At 15.6% G+C, this 10,592-nt stretch overlaps 2 protein-coding genes across 2 annotated transcripts, besides 14 other annotated features; one reads left to right on the plus strand and one right to left on the minus strand. All coding sequences in view use genetic code 6, as the record gives it.

Moving 5' to 3' along the window:
* Positions 1–317: 317 nt before the first annotated feature.
* Positions 318–444: a microsatellite.
* A 935-nt stretch (positions 445–1,379) lies between these two features.
* Positions 1,380–1,412: a microsatellite.
* A 551-nt stretch (positions 1,413–1,963) lies between these two features.
* Positions 1,964–2,021: a microsatellite.
* Positions 2,022–4,283: 2,262 nt separating this feature from the next.
* IMG5_013200 (short chain dehydrogenase reductase family protein, putative) lies at positions 4,284–5,389 on the minus strand (the record flags this gene model as incomplete). Its single annotated transcript, XM_004039658.1, has 3 exons — positions 4,284–4,655; positions 4,705–4,825; positions 4,947–5,389. 3 exons carry the CDS (start codon positions 5,387–5,389, stop codon positions 4,284–4,286), a joined length of 936 nt encoding a protein of 311 aa, XP_004039706.1.
* Positions 4,879–4,927: a microsatellite.
* Positions 5,390–5,424: 35 nt separating the features above from the next.
* Positions 5,425–5,486: a microsatellite.
* Positions 5,487–5,696: 210 nt separating this feature from the next.
* Positions 5,697–5,736: a microsatellite.
* Positions 5,697–5,776: a microsatellite.
* Positions 5,723–5,791: a microsatellite.
* A 577-nt stretch (positions 5,792–6,368) lies between these two features.
* Positions 6,369–6,422: a microsatellite.
* A 1,632-nt stretch (positions 6,423–8,054) lies between these two features.
* IMG5_013210 (protein kinase domain protein) lies at positions 8,055–10,148 on the plus strand (the record flags this gene model as incomplete). Its single annotated transcript, XM_004039659.1, has 4 exons — positions 8,055–8,330; positions 8,383–8,496; positions 8,543–9,018; positions 9,803–10,148. The coding sequence occupies 4 exons, from the start codon at positions 8,055–8,057 to the stop codon at positions 10,146–10,148; spliced, it is 1,212 nt and encodes a 403-aa protein (XP_004039707.1).
* Positions 9,024–9,092: a microsatellite.
* Positions 9,649–9,697: a microsatellite.
* Positions 9,652–9,713: a microsatellite.
* Positions 10,149–10,327: 179 nt separating the features above from the next.
* Positions 10,328–10,393: a microsatellite.
* A 117-nt stretch (positions 10,394–10,510) lies between these two features.
* Positions 10,511–10,592: a microsatellite.

Below are 10,592 nucleotides of genomic sequence, written 5' to 3' on the forward strand. Positions count from 1 at the left end.
TTTTATTTTTTTATTTATTTTTATAATTATAATTTTGAATAATAAAAACCCGGTAAATATATAAAATAATATATTATTTATTATTATTTTATTTATAAATCTAATAAAAAAATACATCAGTTTTTTTTTTTTTTTTTTTTTTATATTTATTTTATAATTTTATTTAATAACAATAAAACAATATTTCTAAATATTTATATAAAATATTATTATTTTACTATTTATTTAACTTATAAAACTGTATAAAATTATGTAAAATTTATATAATACTAATATAACTAAAATAATAATAAATAATTAATATTAAAAAATTTATAATATTTATATTAACTATGATATATATATATTAATATATATTTATATTTTTATTTATATTTATATTTATATTTATTTTTATATTTATATTTATATATTTATTTATATATATATTTTAATTTTATTTATTTATAAAAAAAATATTTTATCATTATAAAAATCCTTATATATCTCTCATTATATCTTTTATATTTATTCTATTATCTAAATCTATGGTAAATTATCTATGAGCTAATGAACACAGTCTTATAAGTCTGTTTTTTTTACTATTTGTTTTTCTTAAATTATTTCCAATCATTAATAAATGAATAAAAGATTAAGGTATCAAATCGAATACTTCAGCAAATTCATTATCTCTTCCTTCAATATTATTATTAATATTATTTATGTTTATATTTCCCTCACTATTATTATTTTCTTCTTCCATATTATCATCTCTATTTACATAATCTATTGTAATATTGTTATTAATTTCGTTACCACTACAGTTATTATCACCGAAAGTAAATATTATTATATATTTAGCTCTAAATATCTAATCGGGTTAACATATTCGTTTTATACAATTTATCCAAGCTTTAAAAAGACATCTATTTTTACCTTTTGGTATTAAGTCATTTCTTATTTTATTTTATTGTAAATAACTTTTTTTTTTTACCCTAAATTATCAAGAAAATATTCTTAAGTTTTTTCTTCTAAAATTTATTTTTCTTCTATTTAAAGCACTGTTTCTACTTTTTATTCATATTTTTCGATACTAATCCTATCTGAATCATTCATATAATCATAATATATCTTTTTATAAAAATATTTAAATATATAAATATATATAATAACATTTGTAATAATTTGAATTATTTTGCTTTTATTTTCTGATAATTTAGAAGTACAATCAACTAAAAAATTAAAATCTCTTTTATCTTTTCTTATAAAAGAAGCCCAATTTTTAATATTAAGACTTTGTTTTGTAAAATTAGCATTCCTAGATATTATAGATCCTAATATATTTAAAGTTTTTACTCTTAATTTATTATAATAAAAATTTCCTTAATCCTTAAAAAATAATATATATATATATATATATATACATATATATAATTAAAATTATTATTTACTAAACTTAAATATAAGTATTTAACAGATTCAATTGAATTTCCAAAATTTTAAGCTGCAATTCCTTTATGATATAGAATTTTTTATTATAAAATAACAATTAGTTTTTTCTCAAATCCTTCATCTTTTTCATTTTAATTGAGTAATATTTATTCCAGCATTTTTTATGTACTTTAAAGGCATTTAGCACTTTCATGAAATTTATTTAACTTATATAAAATTCTTGCTTTTTTTATAAATAAACGAATTTTATTTATTTAACGAAATTCGATATTATTTGCAAATTCCATTATTCTTTCAAATACTAATTTTAATCTATTTTTTAAAATTAAAAATAATAATTATTATGTATTAATATTACTCAGGTTATTATTTTATTTATTTAGCAATTAAATTTAATAATAAGTTCATATAATAGAATATCTTAATATTTTATTTAAGTACATCTTCTTCAGTTAAATTACAATTAATTATTTATAATTTAAATTCTTCTCTTCTATTTATTTAAACTATTTAATTAAAATCATAGGTAAAAACAATATATGTATAAATAATAAATTTATATACAATTATATATAAATATATAATTTTATGTTAATATTATAAAAAATATAATATTCTGTGCTAAAAAATTTATATATAAATATTTACTTGAAAGAATATTTTTAGTATATATAATTGCATTTTAATAGTCTTATTTTTTTTTAAATTCTAAAATTATTTTATCATGTAATATTTCAAGGCCTTCATAAGAATTTATTTTCTTGAAAATTTTTATACCTCTTATTAATATATCTATACTTTATTATTTCTATTTAATTCTATTATTTTTAAAAAAATGTATATGAATAATAAATATACTTTGATAAAAATTCAACCATCCATATAAAACTATCTAGATTTTCAGTTAAATCTTATATTTCAGCAGGCATACTTTCATTTATAATTTAATTTTTGAATTGTTTTAATTTTTCTTCCATAATTTGATAATCTTCACCAATATTATCCATTAATTAAGTTATAAACTATAATATTTAGTTATATATATATATATAAATTTAATTTTACTAAAATAGTACAAACAATTTAAATAATGTATTTTTTTGAAATAAACAATAAAATAAAGAAGAAGAAAACCAAAGAAATAATTTCTACAGAACTATACATAAAAAATAAATAAGAATAAGTATCATAAAAACTTTCCTAAAATTTATATTTTTCATCAGAAGAAATGAGAAAAAATCCAAAATTTATAAAAGTTCCTTATTTAGTAATTGATTCATAAAAATTTAAGGGTAATCTTAATATTTTCATAGAAATTAATATATATCTATATATAAAGTATAATTTATTCATTAATATATATATATAAATATATAATACCTAGAATCATAACTGTTTCTATTGTCAATATATATATCAATAGCTTTAGATTTTAATTCTTAAACAATTATTGTATAATTAGAAAGTAATTTTTCCTAATTGGAGTCTATTCTAGATTTCGAATAACTGTTTTAAGCATATTAGTTTCCTAACTATTATATATATTATTAATAAGTTTCAGTTTCTGTGTTTATATCATTTGTATACATAATTTTAAATTATGCATCAGTGAATAAAAGCCTAAACCTTTCTTTTGTAAAAACATTATTTTTTTCTAAAATATTTTATAAATTGAATCTTCCACAATATTAAAAATCTTCATTTATTTTTAAACATTAATGCAAATATTTCGAATTATCTTAAATGATAGTTTCAAATATTTAAAAGGTATTTACCGTATTTATTTTTTCATTTAAACAACTTAAATTTATATTTTAATTATTTTAATTTTATATATTGCATTAGTCATACATAGAGCAATTATTTTGCATTTTTGACAGTAGAATTTTTATTAAGTGTCTGTACATTATTCTATTAAGAACAGAGATTATTATTATGTAAAATTGTTGAAAATTATATGAGTTATTCATTATTTAATCTGAATCAATTAAAATTAGGTTTTAATTAGTGAGAAAAAAATAAAATAAAAATTAAGGCTTTTATTTAGAAATTAATGTCTGAGCTATTTATCTTTTAAAATCTATGAATTTTATAATTTTTTATATTTAAATCTTATCCTCATTTTCAAGAGTTATATATTATTCATTTTAAAATTTATAAAAAAATAATTTCCTTTTATTTTAACTATTTTATAGTATATTTTAATCACTAAAATTTAAAATGCAATTTTGTATATTATCCTATGTATTTACAAATACAACATCACATTGTGAATTCATATAAATTTATTTATCTTAAAGAAATTAAAATTAATTATTATATATAATTTATGTATAATTTAAATCTTTATTTATCTATAAGTAAAAATGAAATAATAAATATATATATATACATATATTTATTTATATTTTTATATTTTTTTTTTACTTCAAACATATTAAACTGTAAATTATCTTTTATATTAGTATTCATATTTTACATATTTTTTGCTAATACTTCATCTATATTACTTATTGATTCTATTTTACATATATAAATTTTATTATCTTTTTTAATTTTTTACTTTATGTTTAAAAACTCGTTAATATTAATAAAATTAATACTAAAATTGCATTTCCTATAAATATTTCTTAAATTATTCTTTTTAAAACAATTTCTTTAAAATAAAAATAAATTCCACCTTCTTATAGTGTAAATAACATTGCATAATTTCCTTTTGCATTTATCATCTCTTATATATATTTATTTATATTTTTTAATAATTTGTTTTATAAATGTATTTTTGTTATACTTAAAAAAAAAAATTAAATATTTTAATTAAATAATATTATATTTTATAAATTATTATAAAATCATAAAAAAAAATCTGGCGCAAGTTAATATTCTTAAACATTAGGATCACATCTATATTTAGAAAAATCTTAAACACCAACGCTTGCTAAAACTTCATCATCAACAAAAAAGTTACCAGTAGTTTTTTTAGAATCAGATGTTAAAATAACATAAGCCGAATCGGACATTATTTCTTCTTTTCTAGAAACTTTTATGGCATTGTCTCCCCCTAATAAATTCTAAACAGCAGCAGTAGATATAGAAGTTCTTGGCCATAATGCATTTACACCTATACCATAATCTTTTAACTCATAACTCATACCTAAAACACACATACTCATGCCATATTTAGCCATAGTATAAGCTACATGTGGACCGAAAAATTCTTTTTACTTAATTATAAATCAATATGCATTTATAAATATATATTATTGTTTTTACCATGTTTAATGGAGGTGATATATTTAATATATGGGGATTAATGGATTTTTTTAAATGAGGTAAACAATATTTAGAAACCATAAAAGTACCTCTTGTATTAATTTAATGCATTAAATCATATCTATTAAAAATTTAAATTAAATATAAATATAAAACATAGAATAAATATCAATAAAATAAAAATTTATATATAAATATTTAAATTAAATTTATATATATATATATATTTTATTTTATTATACTTTTTCATATCTGTTGATTCTGTATCTGTTAAGCTTATTGCAGATGCATTATTTATTAATATATCAATTCCTCCGAATGTTTATACAGCCTTTTCTATTGCTTATTTAACTTGATCTTCAAATCTAATATCACATATTATAGGCAAGGCTTTTCCGCCTAGTTTTATGATTTCATCAGCTGCTGTGTGTATTGTACCTGGTAATTTAGGGTTTGGTTATGCTGTTTTGGCTAATATTACTATATTAGCACCATCTTAGGCACATCTTTTACCTATAGATAAGCCTATTCCACGAGATGCACCTGTTATTAGGACTGTTTTTCCTTTTAAATTACCAAATTTTTAAAAATCATAGATTTATGCGAGTTTAGTGACCCAAATTCCCTAAGATTATGATGTTTGATTTTGCTTTATTTAGTTATTTAAATATTAGATTCTTTACATGTTGTTTTTGTATTTATTATAGGTATATATATCTATATTTTAAAATAATGTTTTAATATTTTTAAAAATTATATTATTTTAAAATATTTTATATTATATTTTTCTAAAATTAGGATATAACAAAAAATATATTATAAATATAATTCTTAATATTAACTTATTAATTGTGTTTATAAAAATAAAAATATAAAAAGAAATTGTTAAAAAAAACAACATAATATATTTAAATTATTCTATTAAATAAATAATAAAAAAAAACTATTATTATTATGAATAATTTTTTATTGTAAAAAAAGAAATATTAATAATATATATATATATATATATATATATATTTATATTTATATTTATTTTTAAATAATAATTATATTTACATTGATTTTATATAAAAAATTTATATTTTAAACAATAATAAGTTTTCTATACTATTTAAAATTATTTATATCATTCTGATTTTTTTTTTCAATAAAATACATAATATCTAGAATTTAGATATTTTAAAATATGAAAATTATATAAGATTTTAATAAAATTCCCTTAAATTATAAATATGTTACTTTACTTATTAAAAAAATTATTTAAATTAAAAAATTAATTCTTAAGAAATTTATTTATCAATGAATTTGATATATTTTTTTTATTACTTTTTAATTATCCATATTTTAATATTTTTTTCAGTTTATATAAAAAAAAATACGATTAAATATACTTTGATAGATTTCTATAAGAACTAACTTTTATTAGATTTCATTAATATAAAATTTATAAAAAATAAATTTAAATGGGAATATTTCCTAATACATTTTTAGATAAAATACCATATAATCAATTATTAACATTTAAAAAAATACTTTATAATAATAAGTTTCTTATTAGTAATATTTAATATTCATTTAGTATTTAATATAAAAAATATTTAAATTTTATAAATAATATTGAAGAATATATAAACATATAATTAGACTACTTAATAATTTTCGATTAGGAAATTTAAATTTAAGATTAGAAATATTAATTTAAAATTAAAATATTACTTAAATAATACCCTAATTTTTAGTTTAATATTCAGTTCTTTTTTATTAAAATGAGAATTATTTTATTCATTTTAAACATAAAAATTTTTGATAATTTTAAAGTTTTAAATTAAGAAACGGATTATTTAAATAAAAATTTAAGAATTGGAAAAAAAGACTGTAAAATATTAAAATAAGTTATATTTGTATTAGTCAATTTAGTATATTTTATTATTTTTTTAAATTTATTCGCTTTATATAATATTTTTCAGAATTAAAAAAAATAAAAAAGTAAATAAAGTTTAGATCATAATAAATTTTAAATATGCTTTATAAAATAAGCTTTAAATAAAATCATTATATAAACCTTTTTTTTTTTCTAAGTTTACAAAAATTAAGAGATCTTAGTAAAAATACTCTTATATTATATTTTTATTAATTTAGTTTGTAGTAATCTACTAATATATTATAGTAGTTTATATAATAATATTTGATATAATTTATAATTAATCTATTTAACCAAATAAGTTCCTAATAATAATAAAAATAAACATATTCATATATTATTTAATTATTTTTATAACTATTTTTTAGAAAGTTTATGATATCTAATTATTTAAACTTATTTAAAATTTAAGTTCTTTAGGTGAACTTTTAGTTGTAGAATATTTATGTCACAGTATAAAATTTTGAAAATTATTACTTTTTCAATACACAAAAAATAAATTAAATATTAAACTATTATAAATATTTAAAAATAAAATTATATAAATATTTTTATTATATAAATAAAATATTTATATTTATATAATTATATAAGTAAATCATACAATCTTCCATAAAAACAAATAAATTTTTGTAAATTTATACTAATTTGTGAATTAATTATAATTATATAAGAAACATATATAAGAGTTCTATTATAATTTCCTGTATTAATTTTTAATTTATTTTATAATATAATTAATATTAAGTATTTATAATTAAAGAGAGCTTTTTCAAAAATTAAAGTTTTATCTTGAGTTAAAATGAGGTTTTTAAGAAAAGTTTTTTTTGTTAAGAATTTTTACTTTTAGATAATATTTATAATTATAATATTTTTTTATTTACTTTAGCTATTTAAAAAAAAAGAATTAAGTTTAAAAGATTTTAATTACTATGGAAATATAATATAAAAATTTAGTTATATAATTTATGACTTTATTATTTTATTTATCTATTCAATTATATAATATAATTTAAGTGTTTATTACTTTTTTTATTTTTAATTATTTAATTAGTATCTTATTTATTTTTGAAGTAGTATTGGTTTTATAAATTTATAATAGAAGATATTATTAATATTATATAGTTATTAATTTAATTAGAATTGAATTAATTTATATAAGTTCTTAATAACTCAAACATATATCATCATGTTTTAAAATAATTATTATTCTGTTTAATAAATAATTTATATATTATATTATATTATATTTTATTATTTATTATAAATTAATTATAAATATTTTATTTAAACTAATTGACTGTTTATAAAAACAAAAATTTTAAATTATTTATATTTTATAAATATATTTATATATGTGAATTACTAATATAAATAAAATAAATATAAATTTATCTATATTTATATAAAAAATATATACGATATTATGGAAGAAATATAAAAATCATTAGAACACGAAAATTAAGATCTTGAGTAATTTATAAAAAATAATGGAGTAAGAATAAAAAGTCAAACAATTCAAATTTGTTCAAATATACAAGAAGATTCTCCGCAAATAGATCTTTTATAGAAAAGAAGATTTACTATTAATAGAAGGCGAAGTTTTTTTACTATAAAATTGCCAGTAAATATTAAATAAAATAATATCCCTAGTAATTAATCATTTTATTAAAAATATAAAATACATAAAAAATTAGGAGATGTAATATTTTTTAAATTGAATTAAATATAAATATATATTTATATGTATATAGGGATCAAATTCTATTGTAAAATTATGTTCTTTAGTAGATAAGACAGCCCTAGAATCTAGAAAATACTTTGCTGTGAAAGTATTTAAAATGGAAACAATAAATGAAACACTAGAAGTAACTTTTTAACTTAAAAATAAAAAGAAAAAGAAAATAAAAAAAGATATAAAGAGAGGCTTAATTATTATAAAAAATGAACCACATAAATATAATACGTTTCAAAGAATTAATATACGAAAATAATAACAAAAAGGCATATTTAGTTTTGGAATACATTTAAGGTTCTACATTACAATAATACATCGAAAAACATCAAAAAATAACAGAATCAGAGGCCTTTTTTATTATAAGGCAAGTATTTGAGGCTTTAAGTTATTTAGAATAATGTGAAGTGACCCATAATGATATAAAACCAGATAATATAATGTATAATCCAGAAACAGGAAGAGTTACATTAATAGACTTTTCTACATCTCGAAAAATAGTCAAATAGAATAATTTATAAACTAACTTAGGCACTTTGAATTATAAAGCACCTGAAAGACTCAATAACTAACATAGTAATCCGAAATCTGATATTTGGAGTACTGGAATAGTCTTATTTTATTTATTAATTGGCTAATTGCCTTTTTAAGATGAGTATTTATATATATATATATATATATATATATATATATATATATATATATATATATATATATATATATATTATAAATAAACATAAAGAAATTCTAATATAAGTTAAATTATAAGAAATATTTAAAATTTAAATTATTAAGTTGATTATATTTAAATACTTTCGAAATAAGGGGCTGATTTTATATAAAAATTACTCGAAATCAATATTGAAAAAAGATTTTCGGCTAATTAAGCTCTATTATATTTACCTTATAGAGTAATATATATATATATATATAAATTGTTTAATTTAAAAAATAGAATAAACTTCATATTCAAAAAATAAATTAATATATAGAAAATAAAATTTTACTAATAAATTTGCGTTCATCAAAAAAAACAGAAAATAAATAAGAAAATAATATATAAAATGAAAATTATAGAAAAGATAATAAAAAATGCTATACAATTACAGACTTATGTAATTAAAATAAAAATTAAAATTTTAGAAAATAAACATAAAATCAAACATATGTAAATTTATGAATCTTAGTTGTATTTTTTTAAATAAATAATAGAAAAATTGCGTATTTATTCATTGATATAATTTTAATAATTTATTAAAATAAAAAAAAATACTATTTTATATGTATATTTTTAAAATATAAAAATATTTTTTTAATATATAAAAAATATTTTTTTATTTATATAAAAAAATGTCAAATAATATTATTTCAAAAAAAACTGAAATTTAACATTTTTTACCATAAAATCAATATTTTAATTATAATACAAATCCTATAAGTTTAAAAGGCAAAATTTAATAGTTAGAATAAATTTCCAAATAAGTAAATGAGGAATTATAGTAGCATATTAAAGAATTGGCTAGTTTAAATAATGAAAAGGATTAATTAGGTCAAGTTTTAAATATGAAAGCATAAGATGTTGAAAAAACTTTAATGAATGAATTAATTAGACTAGAAGATGAAATGAATAGACATATAACAAATTAATCTTCAGAAAACTTAAAAATATAATCACGTATAAGTATTATTAGAGCAGATAAAGTCGTTTTGGAAGAAACATTAGCAAATTTAACTCAAAGAATTACTGATTTAGAAATTAATGTAGGAATTGTTGCTGAAAAATGAACAATATTAGATAATTAATTATATATATATATGGTTAAAAATATTTATAAATATATATAATTTTATTATTAATATAATATAGAAATAAAAAAAAATTATAACATTTAAATTTTTTGTTTAATAATTTATTAAAAACTAATTAAATGTTTTTCTTTTATCAAAAATAATTATTTATAATAATTTAATATAAATATTTTTATTTAATTTATATATTTTTTTTTTATTAATATTTATTAATTAATATATTTATGATAATATATTAATTAAAAAAAAATTAATATTTTTTAATATTATAATATATAATATATATATATATATTTGGACATATTTTTATAGATTAATATAAATAAATAGATAGGTATTTGGGTTTGGGGTGGGTGGGGTTGGGGTTGGGGTTGGGGTTGGGGTTGGGGTTGGGGTTGGGGTTGGGGTTGGGGTTGGGGT

This window comes from Ichthyophthirius multifiliis (assembly GCF_000220395.1).
Source record: "Ichthyophthirius multifiliis unplaced genomic scaffold scaff_1120509249574, whole genome shotgun sequence".
NCBI classification, from domain to species: domain Eukaryota; phylum Ciliophora; class Oligohymenophorea; order Hymenostomatida; genus Ichthyophthirius; species Ichthyophthirius multifiliis.